This window comes from Globicephala melas, chromosome 8, assembly GCF_963455315.2.
Source record: "Globicephala melas chromosome 8, mGloMel1.2, whole genome shotgun sequence".
In the NCBI taxonomy this organism is placed as follows: Eukaryota; Metazoa; Chordata; class Mammalia; order Artiodactyla; family Delphinidae; genus Globicephala; species Globicephala melas.
The window spans coordinates 36,952,188-36,967,919 of record NC_083321.1 but is presented as its reverse complement, the minus strand read 5'-3'; the positions used below and the strand labels follow the sequence as shown (position 1 = coordinate 36,967,919).

Genomic DNA, 15,732 nt, shown 5'->3' with positions numbered 1-15,732 from the left:
GGGCTTAGTTGCTCCACGGCATGTGGGATCTTCCTGGAGCAGGACTCTAACCGGTATCCCCTGCGTTGGCAGGCGGATTCTTAACCACTGCGCCACCAGGGAAGCCCCCAGAATTCATAAATCTTAAAGAAGCCAAATGTATAAATTTTTGTGGGTTCCCCTCTTTTTTTTTTTTTTAAAAGGAAAAGTCATTATAACAGCTTTAACATTTTCTTCCGTTACCTAATGGGTCACTGAGTGGTTGGCCTTGAGTGCACTTGCCTCACTTTGGAGACCATTGACTTTGAAAACAGGCTTTGAGTTTATATAATCATTTTTAGGTTTTACTCTGATCTGGATTTGGACAAAAAAATGATGACGTGAACAGAAAGTACCTCTTGTTCTCTCGTCTTTGTCACCCATTTTTGCCATTTAATCACATATTGCTTCCATTATCACTTTATGCTCTTTGTCTCTGACTTAGCTGCCCAATTAGACTTAAACTCCTGGAGGATACGTACCCACATCTTCTGTTTTCCTAGCATGATGCTTTGCACATCATAAATACACAGTAATTAATTGCTGAATAAATACATGCTCTTTACATTGAAATGTGTAATCCACCTCAACTTTCTGCATGAAAAGTGAAGCTGATGTCCTTAATGCCTTAAAGCATAATGAGAAGCAATAAATTTGTATCTGTATAATATGTGACATTTATTTGTGATGAAAAGTCTGTATATAAACAAAGTCTTGATCTTCCTAATATATAAATGGAAACTGATATACAATCCACTAGAAAAACAGTAGACTATGAAAAGGCAACCCACAAAAGAGAAAGTATGAGAGCCAATAAAGAACAAACAATCAAACTCAGATTCATTAGCAACTAGGGGCATGCAAATGCAAAACAAGATGCCGTTTTTTTAGCCATCAGATTGGCAAGATTGTAAAAAGATTGATAATATTCAGTTAGGAGGTTTGTAGGGAAAAAGAACACTTACATACTTGCCTGTTGGGAGTGTGAATTAGGGAAGGTCAGTATCTGTTTATGTTTAAAATACACATATTTTTTGACCCAGCAGTCCTGTGTTGGGGAATCAGTGTTATAGAATGTACAGGATGTTAATTATAGGGTTGTTTAGAGAGTGAATGCTGAAATCAACCTGCATGTCTAACAATAGGGAAATGGTTGAATAAATTATGCTAGGTCTATACAGTGGAATAGTATTCAACTATTACTTGTTACTGACCTGCAGCGCTGTACATGATATATTGTTAGGTGAGACAGGCAAGTTGATGAATAATTATATAACTGGATCCCATGTTTGGGGATAAATTTTGTTAAATATAAGAAGAAAATGATAAAAACCTATGTATCCTGTGTAATGTTATATATGTTAAAGTATATACACATAGTGAGGAAGGATACACCAAACTGTTAATAATAGTATCTCTGTTGGTACAAGATTGGAAGGGAAAGAGTCCAGATTATCAACTCTTTATTCACTTTGGTATTGCTGGTGTTTTAAACTGAAAGTTTTAAAATTTTATAATTTAAAAAGTCTAAGTTTTATATGAAAAGCAGATTGATTTCTCTGTCAATTTTAGCTACATCTGCTGTTTATTGACGCTGGAGAAATTCTGAGTATAGTATATTCAGCTCTTTCCTTGACCCCTTGTCTTCTTCCAGTTAGATGTAATTATAGTTACTGTGATATGGTGAAAAGTAACGTTCTTATTTATGTTTTAATCTAACTACCTATATGTTTATTATTTAGCTGTGTGAGTGTGTGTGTGTGTTTGTGTGTGTAAAATAAGAGTGTCATGCAGTGAGGTTGAATTTACTAGATAAATCGGAACTTATGTATTCAAATAAGCATTTGTGGTTCTAGCTCTGGGTAAGATGGAGTAAAGCACACTCCACCCTGTCTGTCCCACTGAATGCACTAGATAGAAAGCTATTTAAGGATTCCCAAAAGAAAATTTTAGCAGGTAGGGTGGGGGAAAAAACCAGAATTCAGAAAACCACTGAACCAGGAACTAATTTACCTTTTTCCCATCTGGGTCCCCTCCTCTCTTCCACCGCCCTCTCCCTGGACTTGAACCCTGGAAGTGAGCATCCCTGCAGAGAGAGAGCACTTCTGGAGAAGCCCTCTAGTTCAGGTTCAAGGAGCAGGAAAGTGGACTCCTGGCAGCACAGGCACTGAAACTCTGAGGCAGGAGGACTTCCTCTCTGAACAGAGGAGTTGTAGTCCCAAGACAGTTCTTAGAGGTGACACCTGAAGCATGATCCATAAAAGAAAAAAACTGATACATTATACTTCATCAAAATTAAAAATTTTTCTTCTATGAAAGAGATGTAAGAAATGGGAAGGTAAGCTACAGACTGGGAGAACAAGTTTACAAATCACATATCTGACAAAGGACTTTTGTCTAGCATGTGTAATATAAGGAACTCTCAAAACTTAGCAATGAGAAAATAAATAGCCTAATTAAAAATGGGTAAAAAGACTTAGACAATTCACCAAAGAAGATAAACAGATAGCAAATAGCACATGAAATGACACTCAGCCCCATTAGCCATTAGGGATATGCAAATTGAGACCATGATGAGACACTACTACACATCTATTATACTGACAGCATCAAGCGCCAGAGAGGATGCAGAGCAATTGGAGCTCTCATACGTTGCTAATGGCAATGCAGAGTGGTACAGCTACTCTGGAAAACAGTTCGGCCATTTCTTATAAACTTAACATCAACTTACCAGAGGGCCAAGCAGTCTCACTCTTAGAGAAGCAAGAACATATGTTCACACAAAATGAATGTTTATACAGCTCCATTTATAATTGCCAAAAGCTGGAAACAACCCACGTGAGTTTGAATGGATAAACGGTGATACATACATATAATGGAATACTTTATAGCAAGGAAGGAACTATTAATAACATACAGCATTATGCTGAGTGAAAGAAGCCAGTCTTAGAAGATTATATTCTGTCTAATTCCATTGTATGACATTCTGGGAAAGGTAAAACTAGTGATGAAGGACATGTCTGTGGTTGCCAGGAGTTGAGGTAGGGAGAGGGTGTGGCTAAAAAGGAATATCCTGAGGGAGGTTTTTGAGGTGTTGGAACCGTTCTGGATCCTGATGGTGGTAGTGGTTACAATTTACAGAACTATATACCAAAAAGTCAATTTAACTGTAAGGTAACTTAGAACAAAAGGATTTGCTCCTTCAGAGTAACCTGTTGAGGGGTTATGGACTTACTGCAATAAAACTACTATTTGTTAAATCTTTTTTGGAATTCCTGGAGAATTGATGTAGTCACATCATTTCAAGTATCTTCAATTTTCTGTTCTTAATGTGTATTCATCCTTTGAGAATTTTCTTAAAACAATGAAAAGTTGGTCAGAGAGACAGTTGTGGTGAATAAGGTGGATAAAAGCCAGGTAACAACTTTATGGTAAAGAACAAGATGGGATTATAAAATAGCCAGTTTTGATCTCTAGGAATGATTTGCTAGGTATTTGATGTGAACCTCCACCTTAAATGCAACTAAAAATGCTGGATACAGTATAAAATCTTAAGTGTTTTATATTTTTGATGCTATTATAAATTTTAAAAAAGATTCCTGAGGATTCTCTGTGTACAGGATCATGCTGTCTGCAAATAAAGGTAGATTTGCTTCTTTTCTAATCTGTATGCATTTTTCTTTCCCTTACTCTGTTATTGTGTCTAGGACTTCAGTACATTGTTGATTAGAAGTGGTGATAGTGGGCATCCTTGCTTTGTTTCAGTCTTTAGAGTTCAAGCATTCAGTCTTTTACCGTTGACTGTATGGTAGCTGTAGATTTTTAAAAAATGCTCCTGATTAGGTTGAGGAAGTTCCCTTCTTTCCCTAGTGTGCTAAGAGTTTTTATCATACATGGGTGTTGAATTCTGTCAAATGCTTATTCTACTGAAGTGAGTATATTTATTTTGTTAATATGGTGAATTGCACTGATTTCTTTTGAAATGTTTAAGCTTGGTTGTAATGTATATTATCCTTTTTATATATTACTGAATACAGTTCTGCTAATATTTCATTTAGGATCTTTTCATCTGTGTTCATGAAGGATATTGAGTCTATAGTTTTCTTTACTGCTTATGTCTGTTGCTTTTAGTATCAGGATAATGCTGCCTTCTAAAATGAGCTGGGAAGCAGTCCCTCTGTATTCTGAAGGAGTTGGTATCATTTCTTCCTTGAGTGTTTTCATAGACTTTGCCAGTTAAAAGTCATGTGGGCCTGGAGTTTTTTTGTTTTGTTTAATGGGAAGTTTTAAAATTATGAACTCAATTTCTTTAATAGATAGAGTGCTACTCATTTCTTTTTAAGTCCATTTTGATAACTTGTGTCTTTCGAGATATTTTATGCATTTCACCTAGGTTGTTGAATTTAGTGGCATAAAGATGTTCACAGAAGCCCCTTATTACCCTTTTAATATTTGCAGAATCTTATAATGATGTCCCCTTTTTTAAACTTGCTATTTGTCATTGACATCTTTTTTCTTGATCAGTCTGACTAGAGCTTTATCAATTTTATTGATTTATTCTTTCCAAAGAACCAGCTTTTGGTTTCAGTGATTTTATGCATTTTTTTCTTTTTTATATTTCATGGATTTCCCTATCTTTATTGTTTCCTTCATTCTGTCTACTTGGGATTTAATTTTTTTTTTTCTAGATCCTTAAGATGAAAGCTTAGATCATTTATTTTAGTTTCTTCTTTTTTCCTATTATAAGCATTTAAAGCTAAAAATTCACTCTATTTAGAAAAGTGTTGTTTTGTTTCCAAATATTTGAGAATATTCCACGTATCGTTTGGTTATTGATTTTTTAAAACATCTTTATTGGAGTATAATTGCTTTACAATGTTGTGTTAGTTTCTGCTGTATAACAAAGTGAATCAGCTATATTTATACATTTATCCCCATATCCCTTTGCTCTTGCACCTCCCTCCCACCCTCCCTATCCCACCCCTCTAGGTGGTCACAAAGCACCGAGCTGATCTCCCTGTGTGATGCAGCTGCTTCCCACTAGCTATCTATTTTACATTTGGCAGTGTATATATACCAGTGCTACTCTTTCACTTCGTCCTAGCTTCCCTTCCCCCTCCCCGTGTCCTCAAGTCCATTCTCTACGTCTGCGTCTTTATTCCTGTCTTGCCCCTAGGTTCATCAGAACCTCTTTTTTTTTAGATTCCATATATATACGTTAGCATACGGTATTTATTTTTCTCTTTCTGACTTACTTCACTCTGTATGACAGACGCTAGGTCCATCTGCCTCACTACAAATAACTCAATTTCATTTCTTTTTATGGCTGAGTAATATTCCATTGTATATATGTGCCACGTCTTCTTTATCCATTCATCTGTCGATGGACACATAGGCTGCTTCCATGTCCTGGCTATTGTAAATAGAGCTGCAGTGAACATTGTGGTATGTGACTCTTTTTGAATTATGGTTTTCTCAGGGTATATGCCCAGTAGTGGGATTGCTGGGTCGTATGGTAGTTCTACTTTTAGTTTTTCAAGGAAACTCCATATTGTTCTCCATAGGGAGGACAATTTACATTCCCACCAACAGTGCAAGAGGGTTCCCTTTGCTCCACACCCTCTTCAGCATTTATTGTGTGTAGATTTTTTGATGATGGCCATTCTGACCAGTGTGAAGTGATACCTCATAGTGGTTTTGATTTGCATTTCTCTAATGATTTGTGATGTTGAGCATCCTTTCATGTGTTTGTTGGCAATCTGTATGTCTTCTTTGGAGAAATGTCTATTTAGATCTGCCCATTTTTGGATTCGGTTTTTTGTTTTTTTGATATTGAGCTGCATGAGCTGCTTGTATATTTTGGAGATTAATCCTTTGTCAGTTGCTTCATTTGCAAGTATTTTCTCCCATTCTGAGGGTTGTCTTTTCGTCTTGTTTATGGTTTCCTTTGCTATGCAAAAGCTTGTTTCATTAGGTCCCATTTTTAAATTTTTGTTTTTATTTCCATTTCTCTAGGAGGTGGGTCAAAAAGGATCTTGCTGTGATTTATGTCATAGAGTGTTCTGCCTGTGTTTTCCTCTAAGAGTTTGATAGTGTCTGGCCTTACGTTTAGGTCTTTAATCCATTTTGAGTTTATTTTTGTGTATGGTGTTAGGGAGTGTTCTAATTTCATTCTTTTACATGTAGCTGTCCAGTTTTCCCAGCACCACTTATTGAAGAGGCTGTCTTTTCTCCATTGTATATTCTTGCCTCCTTTATCAAAGATAAGGTGACCGTATGTGCATGGGTTTATCTCTGGGCTTTCTATCCTGTTCCATTGATCTATATTTCTGTTTTTGTGCCAGTACCATACTGTCTTGATTACTGTGGCTTTGTAGTATAGTCTGAATTCAGGGAGCCTGATTCCTCCAGCTCCGTTTTTCTTTCTCAAGATTGCTTTGGCTGTTTGGGGTCCTTTGTGATTCCATACAAATTGTGAAATTTTTTGTTCTAGTTCTGTGAAAAATGCCAGTGGTAGTTTGATAGGGATTGCATTGAATCTGTAGATTGCTTTGGGGAGTATAGTCATTTTCACAATATTGATTCTTCCAATCCAAGAACATGGTATATCTCTCCATCTGTTGGTGTCATCTTTAACTTCTTTCATCAGTGTCTTATAGTTTCCTGCATACAGGTCTTTTGTCTCCCTAGGTAGGTTTATTCCTAGCTATTTTATTCTTTTTGTTGCAGTGGTAAATGGGAGTGTTTCTTTAATTTCTCTTTCATATTTTTTGTCCTTAGTGTATAGGAATGCAAAAGATTTCTGTGCATTACTTTTGTATCCTGCTACTTTACCAGGTTCATTGATTAGCTCTAGTAGTTTTCTGGTAGCATCTTTAGGATTCTCTATGTATAGTATCATGTCATCTGCAAACAGTGACAGTTTTACTTCTTTTCCAATTTGGGTTACTTTTATTTCTTTTTCTTCTCTGATTGCCATGGCTAAAACTTCCAAAAACTATTTTGAATACTAGTGGTGAGAGTGGGCAACCTTGACTTTTTCCTGATCTTAGAGGAAATGGTTTCAGTTTTTCACCATTGAGAATGATGTTGGCTGTGGGTTTGTCATATTTGGCCTCTATTATGTTGATGTAGGTTCCCTCTATGCCTACTTTCTGGAGAGTTTTTATCATAAATGGGAGTTGAATTTTGTCAAAAGCTTTTTCTGCATCTATTGAGTTGATCATATGGCTTTTATCCTTCAGTTTGTTAATATGGTGTATCACATTGATTGATTTGTGTATATTGAAGAATCCTTGCATTGCTGGGTTAAACCCCACTTGATCATGGCGTATGATCCTTTTAATGTGCTGCTGGATTCTGTTTGCTAGTATTTTATTAAGGATTTTTGCATCTATGTTAATCAGTGATATTGGCCTGTAGTTTTCTTTTTTTGTGACACCTTTGTCTGGTTTTGGTCTCAGGGTGATGGTGGCCTCGTAGAATGAGTTTGGGAGTGTTCCTCCCTCCGCTACATTTTGGAAGAGTTTGGGAAGGGTAGGTGTTAGCTCTTCTCTTTGATAGAATTCACCTGTGAAGCCGTCTCATCCTGGACTTTTGTTTGTTGGAAGATTTCTATTCACAGTTTCACTTTCAGTGCTTGTGATAGGTATGTTCATATTTTCTGTTTTTTTCCTGGTTCGGTCTTGGAGGGTTGTAGTTTTCTAAGAATTTGTCCATTTCTTCCAGGTGGTCCATTTTATTGGCACATAGTTGCTTGTAGTAATCTCTTGATTTTTAATTTAATTCCATTTGTGGTCAGAGAATATACTCTGTATGAATTCAACCCATTTAAGTTTGTTGAGGCTTGTTTTATGGCCCAATGTATTATCTGTCTTGCTGAGTGTTAAATGTGTACTTGAAACAATATCTTTTCTCTTGTTGGATGTAATTTTATGAAAATGTCAGCTGGATCCAGTTGGTGGATAGTGTTAAGTGTTCTCTGTCCTTTTCTGATTTCTCTCCTCTTCTCTATGCAGTATGGTTTTCTGTTTACTCATTCCATCAGTTGCTGAAAGAAGTATTAAAATATTCAACTTTAATTGTGAATCTTTCTATTTTTCTTTTTTGCTTCATGAATTTTAAAGTTCCTTTTGGGTGCATATGTATTTAAGATTGTTATGTCTTTTTTTCCTTAAGTCACTTAAAAATTTGTGTATTTATTTATTTTCTTTATTTTTCTGGCTGCATCGGGTCTTAGTTGTGGCATGCAGGATCTTCATCGCGGCACGTGGGCTTCTCTCTAGTTGTGGCGTGCAGGTTTTCTCTTTAGTTGTGGCTCCAGAGCACATGGGCTCTGTAGTTTGTGGCATGTGGGCTCTCTCTTTGAGATGCGCGAGCTCAGTAGTTGTGGCGCGTGGGCTTAGTTGCCCTGCAGAATGTGGGATTTTAGTTTCCTGACCAGGGATCGAACCCATGTCCCCTTAATTGGAAGGCAGATTCTTTACCACTGGACCACCAGGAAGTCCCTGTTATGCTTCTTAATAAATTGGCTTCTTTAATATTTTGCAGTGTCCCTCCTCATCTCTGGTAATATTTCTTGTGCGGATGTCTACTTTGTCTTATACTAATATAAGCACTACATTCCTTATGCTTAGTATTCCTTTATGCATGGTATATATTTTTCTGTCCTTTTACTTTTAACTTATGTATGTTTTTATATTTAAAGTAGGTTTCTTGTAGACAATATGTAGTTTTTTTGAAAAAAAAATTTTTTTTTTTAAATCCAATCTAACAAACTCTGTCTTTCATTTGGTTTTCTTTAGACCATTTGTATTTAATGTGATTATCAATATAGTTAAGTATAAATATATTACCTTGTATGTTTTTTCCTTGTCTGTTTTTGTTCATTTTTTCCCTACTTTTCCTGCATTTAAAAGAATATTGAGTGTCTTTTAAGTGTTTTATTTTATCTCTGCTGTTGGCTTATTATATGACTTTGTTTTATTTGTTTAGAGATTGCTCTTGGGTTAACATTATACACATTAACTTATCACTGTCTTTCTGCAAATACTATTATAACATCTCTTATAACAGTATATTTCTGTTTCTCTGTTATCATCAAGGAATTAAAAAATGTGAAAAAGTGTGTTACATTTATCCACATAATTATACATATTTACCCATGTAGTTCTATCACTCTTTATTCCTTTGTATTGGTTCAGATTTCCATCTGGTATTATTTTCCTTTAGCCTGAAGAACGTCCTGTATCATTTCTTGTAGCATTAGGTCTGTTGGCAGTTTTCTTAGCTTTTGTTTGTTTGAAAAAAGTGTATATTTCACCCCTATTTTTCGAGAATATTTTTGTCGGTGTTTCCAGGTTTAGTTTTTTCTTTCAGCTTTTTTTGCTTTTGTCTTCTGGCTGGTACTTACTGATAAGAAGTCTGAATTCATTCTTATCTTTGTTTTCTTGAACATAATATGTCTTTTTCCTTCGACTGCTCTTTTTATCATTGGTTTCAAGTGATTATTATATGCCTTGGTGTAATATTATGAGGTTGGTTCTGCTTGGGTTTGTTGAGCTTGTAGGAGCTGTGTGTTTATAATTTTCACCAAATTTGGAAGATTTTTGTCTATTCTTTAGTCAGATATTTAAAACTATTTCCTCTTCCTCTTCTGGGACTCCAGTTATACATATTCAAGAACTTGATTCATTGGGAGATATCCTTAGGGTGTGTCTACCACGACTCCCTGAAGCAGAGGCCTACTGTCAATACCCATGACCCTCCACCTACTACAAGTAGCAAAAGCCATTGGTGCCTTTGCAGATGACCTTTGTTTTATGACAAAATATATAATTTGGAATTTTCTAATATTAAGCATCTAATCCTAGTGGGTAGAATTAAAATGAAAATCTTCTGTAAGATATACCTCTAATACTGAAAAATAATCTTTTAATTAATAGATATTGTTGATAGTACCAAGTGCTTCATGATGTAATTGAATGTGACATTAATTCTCTTACTGAGCCTTGTCAAATTACTCTTACTCTTCAGTGCAGGAATCACAGCCACAGCCCCCACCCTCCAGGATTTGGTCCACGCGAAGTCTGTGCACATGAAAACAAAGAACTTGCCAAGGCGAGAGAAGCTCTTCCTCTTATAGAGGATTCTAGTAACTGTGACATTGTAAAAGCTACTCAGTAAGTCTTCCCAATGTTTTGTTTTATCCTTAGGTTCTGTTGAATTGTTATAATGACGCATGTGTGGTTCATGGCACTCCAGTGTACACCTTCCTCCCTTCATTCTCCAGTGATAGTATGTTTGTCATACCAACATCAGAGCATTTAATACAGTACACCTTAGCTGTTTATTATTAGTCTCTCCCATTAGATTGTGAGCAACTTCTGAGCAAAAGCATGTCTTTTTCATCTTTGTAACCCCAGTACTTTTACACAGTTGCTGTCTTCTATTAAATGCCCAATAAATGTTTGTTGATTGAATGAATGGTTTTAAATGACACTAAAACTAGACTCTGAGTTTGAAACACAAATCTGAATCTTTTAAAATGTACTACAACCTAAATATGAAGATGGGATAGAAAAATATCAACTCACACATTGGTGTGTGGTTTAAACATTTATTTATTGAGTACTTTCTATGTACCTATTTTTCTGGGTGCACTAGAAAAAAGTCAGTATAATTGAAGTAGGTTTTCTGACCACTTGAAACTATAGTCGGTTATTTTGCTTGCACTGAAAATGAAATATGTTTTGAAAGTTTCCCCTTAAGATCTCCATTTGTGGGTTTTTGCATTAAACCATTTCCAACGTTTTCACCCTTGTGGATCTCATTGACTGTTAACATCTACCCCACCTCTTGCCATTGAATATATTTTGAAATATTTTATCTGTCAGATTATGTTAATTAGTAATCCATTTTCTTAGTACTCAAATATAAGCCTGCCCATCAGAGCTTCTAATCTGCATGAAAGAAACTAATGTTACTATACTAACTTGATATAATTTCTGTCAAAAGCAAAGATGTTTGGTGATTAGTTAACCTGTTTGGCTTTAATGTAGACTCATGTATTGCTTATGTTAGTTAAAAAGTTATTGACAATTATTTGAACATTCTAATTACTAATTTATATGAACTCTGGAGGCTCTGGGAACCACTACATTAGGTGAATATTGTTTGATATTGTTTGTATTATTATATTCATATGAATATGAGAGTGGTATTAAGGTAAATAGATATTTGCTTTAATTAGAATGGAAACATTTAAATGTTTCTCTGCAACCAATAAAGCTCTGTAATGATAAGTGTGAGAAATTAGGTTATGTTCACAAGGAATATCAATAAAAACTCACATTATGTATATTTCCCCAAATTTTCTTCAGGTCTTGGACTTTAAGTGGTTGTGAGAATATATTTAGGTAGTATTTGGGAAGGGTGAAAGAGAGCTAGCTAGGATAGGTGTTTTTGTATTTTCTAAACCACCAAAATCCTAATTATTGTGTACCCTTTATATTTCTTATGTAAAGGGAGTATTTCTTTTCCAGTAAAATGTTAAAGTTGATATTTAAAAGATGGAGAATATAAATATTGGGTCAGAAAGTTCATTCAGGTTTTTCTGTAACATCGTACAAACTTTTTGGCCACCCCAATACATATGTATCATTATCAACAATTCATTCTCTTATTAATATTTTCACTTAGCATTGTCAAATGGGTACCTCCATCTTTTAAAAAATGCCATAAAGACAGACAGACAGGTGCACACACACGTTTTGGTGAGGCAGAGGTTATTTAACAGTGTAGGAAGTAGAGACAATTCTGCCATTTTGTTTGATTTTGACCCTTGAAGACATATCGAAACTTTCAGTTCCCTCTAAATAGAAGTAAGTTTCAGAGAAAGCGCTAGATGGTCTGGTGGGTCTTAATAGTTTCTGTGGAAAAGAAATAGTGCTAATGAACGATTTTTTAAATTATTTTAGCATTAAAAAGGAGGTATTTCTCTCCTGTTTTTCATTCTGATAGTGAGTCAGTTAAATAACTCTCTTAAATATCCCTTCAGTCTGTCCCTCCTTTTACATTCCTGTTGCCTCTTTTTCTTCAGGCTCCCATTGCTGCTCTCCTGTCTCTATTGTAAGATCCTCTAAACTGGTCTCTCAGTCTTGGCCTTGAATTAGCTTCCAAACTGCCACTAATGTGATCTTTCTTACAGCCCAAAATCTGAGTGCTTTCCTCTTTAAAACCTTCAGTGGCTTCCCCTTGCACTATAAAGTCTAAATTTCAAAGCATGGCAGAGAAGGTTCATGCAGTCTTTGCTTACCTCTCCTAGCCTCATCTCTTGCCATTGCCTTTCTTATGCTGATGCTTCTGTGGTGCTAAATTGCTTATATTTCACCAAACATCCACGCAGTTTTATATCTCTGGTTTTCGTACATGCTATTCCTTCTGCCTGAAATGTCTTCCCTTCACCCTATAAAACATAGCTTGTATATCAGGTTCCATCTCCTTCAGGAAGGGCTAATCATTCCTTCCTTTTCTATACCTATACTGTGTGCATATTTTATTGTTGAATTTATCCCATTCCAAGTTTGCTTTTAGTCTCTCTCCCTTATTGTGAGGTCATTGCTTGGACTTTGTTTGATTCAGGGATAAGATTGTCATACAGAATCAACACCATGTATTCCTGGTGCATTCCTGGTGGAAAATCAAATGAAATTTATTGAAAGAGGGCAAATGTGAATGTTAAAGTTTATTTAAGAAAATCAAGTTCAGCTCCAAATGGATTAATCTGATCATTCAATAGCCAGGTTTACTTTTGTTGTTTGGCTTTATAATCTGTCCTCTTTGTGCATATCTTTGTTAATTATTGTATTTCTATGTTGGCTGAAAGACAGATGGGATAAAGACATGGTAAAAGGAAGAAATTTTGATATTTGAAATTATTTTAATGGTATCAATTATGCATTTTCTTATTTCAGATATGGGATTTTTGAACGATGTAAAGAGTTGGTGGAAGCAGGATATGATGTCAGGCAACCAGACAAAGAAAATGTGTCGCTTCTTCATTGGGCTGCTATTAACAACAGGCTGGATCTTGTAAAGTAAGATGGGATATATTAGTTGAACCATCTCTAATCCTTTACTGTAAATGAATATTTGAAACTTTGTGCCATGCACATTGGTTATCATAGTATTGAAAAGGACCTCAGAGATCGTCTGGAGCAGGACTCTCACTGGCCCAAAAAGGAAAATTAAAAATAAAGCCACAGGGGACATCCCTGGTAGCACAGTGGTTAAGAATCCACCTGCCAATGCAGGGGACAGGGGTTCGAGCCCTGGTCTGGGAAGGTCCCACATGCTGCGGAGCAACTAAGCCCGTGCGTCACAACTGCTGAGCCTGTGCTCTAGAGCCCGTGAGCCACAACTACTGAATCCCGCGTGCCTAGAGCCCGTGCTCTACAACAGGAGAAGCCACTGCAATGAGAAGCCCACGCACTGCAACGAAGAGTAGGCCCCACTCGCCACAACTAGAGAAAGCCCGCGCGCAGCAGCGAAGACCCAATGCAGCCAGAGAGAGAGAGAGAGAGAGCCACAGAGACCCATCATAAAGATAGAGTTCAGGCAATGAAATTGAACACTTTTTGAAAAGGGAAAGCATAACACATTTTCCAGGATAGAACAGATAGTTTCATCTAGTTTAGAAGAATCACTGAAATATTTTATGTTGTAATAACGCCAGGAGGAATGGTTAGGTAGGGGAATAATTTAACTTTAAAAACAAAATTAAATATGGAATACATTTTAAAGTAGGCATGTGTGGGATTGTATAAAATAGTTCCCTTTCATAAAGCACTACTGCCTACCCATTGTTTTTGTTTTTTCTTTGTTTTATACCTTAGCATGTAAAATGTGTATGTGTGTGAATGTGTATATGTTTTGTACTATACGTACTTAAAATCCTTGAGGTTTAAAAAAGTAGAAATATACTAAAGTTTAGAATAAACAGATATACAGATATACTCACAAGCAAACTCCTTTTCTGTGGAAATAAACTGGTGTATTGTTTAGATAATATATATGAAGCACAACTTTGAAATAACGAGACTAATGCCTGTAAACTGCTGAAGAAAATAAGTCTCTTTACTTTATAGTTTCACTTTATACAGTGTATCCCATCTGTGCCCCCAAAATAGAGAGTGAAATGCTCAAAATGTCTAACTCCTCCAAAAGGATTTTGAATTAATTTTTGCTACCTACTTTTAGAATTCATTCCCACATAGTAATTCTAATTTTAAACTGTTAGCAGTGACATAGTTTTACCTTTCTTCTTGCCAGTTAAGTAGAATATCTGTCATAGAAACCTTTTTTGAATGTAAACCATTCCAAGAGTGTTGTGGTGGTTAGAATATGCAGAGAGTAGTTATTATGTGTTTGGTGTATAGTTGTCATGGAATGCTCATGACAGCAGGAGTAACTACTTAACATGATGAGGATATTTCACCAGGGATCTGTTTGATGCTGTTGTGTGAATCTTTCAGACCTCTGTAGATCTGAGTGTTTTTAGGGAGGGGTATTATTATAATTTTTGTTTTCTAATACATTTATTACTAAGAAAAATTGACGTTTTCTTTCTTAGTATGAATTTTGAGTTTTAAATCTTATTTTCATTTATGTCTGCTTTTAACAGGTTTTATATTTCGAAAGGTGCTGTGGTAGATCAGTTGGGCGGAGATTTAAATTCAACTCCTCTTCACTGGGCCATCAGGTAAAGGTTTCTTTAAATGCTGAAATTGCTGTTCAGAATCAAAAGTGACTTACTCATTTTCTGAATATTACAGACCAGCACTTTCCAGTAGAATTTTCTGTGATGATGGAAATGTTCTATTCTGTGCTGTCCAGTAAGGTAGCCACTAGCCATACATGAAATGCAAAATGTGGCTAATGCAGTTAAGGAATGGAATTTATAATTTTAATTAATTTTAACTAATTTGAATTTAAATAGCTGTATATGACTAGTAGTCCATATTGAACATTGCAGTTACAGACCATTTGCAAGGCTTTCTTTCCTTTTTACCCCTTCATTCAAAAATAAATAAATAAATAAATAAATTACAGTTTTAAAGAGTTTCCAGAGATGATGTTTTTGTGTTTAATTTGGGGCTCCACTATGATGCTCAACCTCAAATATTTGTATTATATTTTATAATCAAAATAAATATGTTTAATATTTGATCACATGGATAAAAGTGGTAGTTCAGTGAGTGTAAACTCAATCAGTTCTTTTCTCTCGTATGTGTTGGCATCTGAAGCTGAAGTTAGTAAGTGTCTGTGCGGATACTTAAAAACTTCTTCATCTTTCATTTTAACTCCATTCTTTCTGTGGTTGGTGGGATTGATATGAACCTGAAAGTGAAGTAAATAATTGTTCATTTAAGGCAAGGAATTGAATCTTTTCTCCATAGCCAAGGATTTTTTTTTTTTTTTTTTTTCCATAGCCAAGGATTTTGAGGAATCTGGGGTTAGCTCATCCCCCTGTTAAGCTACTGAGGTACAGTGCTTTACAGAGAAATGAGCCGTATTCAAAGAGAAATATGTAGTTCCTAAGAAAAAGAGTATCACAGTATACCTGCAGTCTGTGAATGTTATGCTGTGGCATATCTGCTTCATGATTATTTTTTGTTTTTAAAATAGCAGCAGTAAAGTCTAAGTGGTTTTTAA

General features: G+C 35.6%; 1 protein-coding gene across 1 annotated transcript in view; it reads left to right on the top strand.

Annotated features, from left to right (window-relative positions):
- Positions 1-15,732, top strand: part of ZDHHC13 (zinc finger DHHC-type palmitoyltransferase 13) — a 51,942-nt gene that overhangs the window by 8,567 nt on the left and 27,643 nt on the right. The window contains exons 5-7 of the mRNA XM_030864907.3: positions 10,054-10,199; positions 12,993-13,115; positions 14,702-14,779. Of these exons, the coding sequence (XP_030720767.2) occupies positions 10,054-10,199; positions 12,993-13,115; positions 14,702-14,779 (347 nt within the window). The remainder of the gene's footprint in view (positions 1-10,053; positions 10,200-12,992; positions 13,116-14,701; positions 14,780-15,732) is intronic.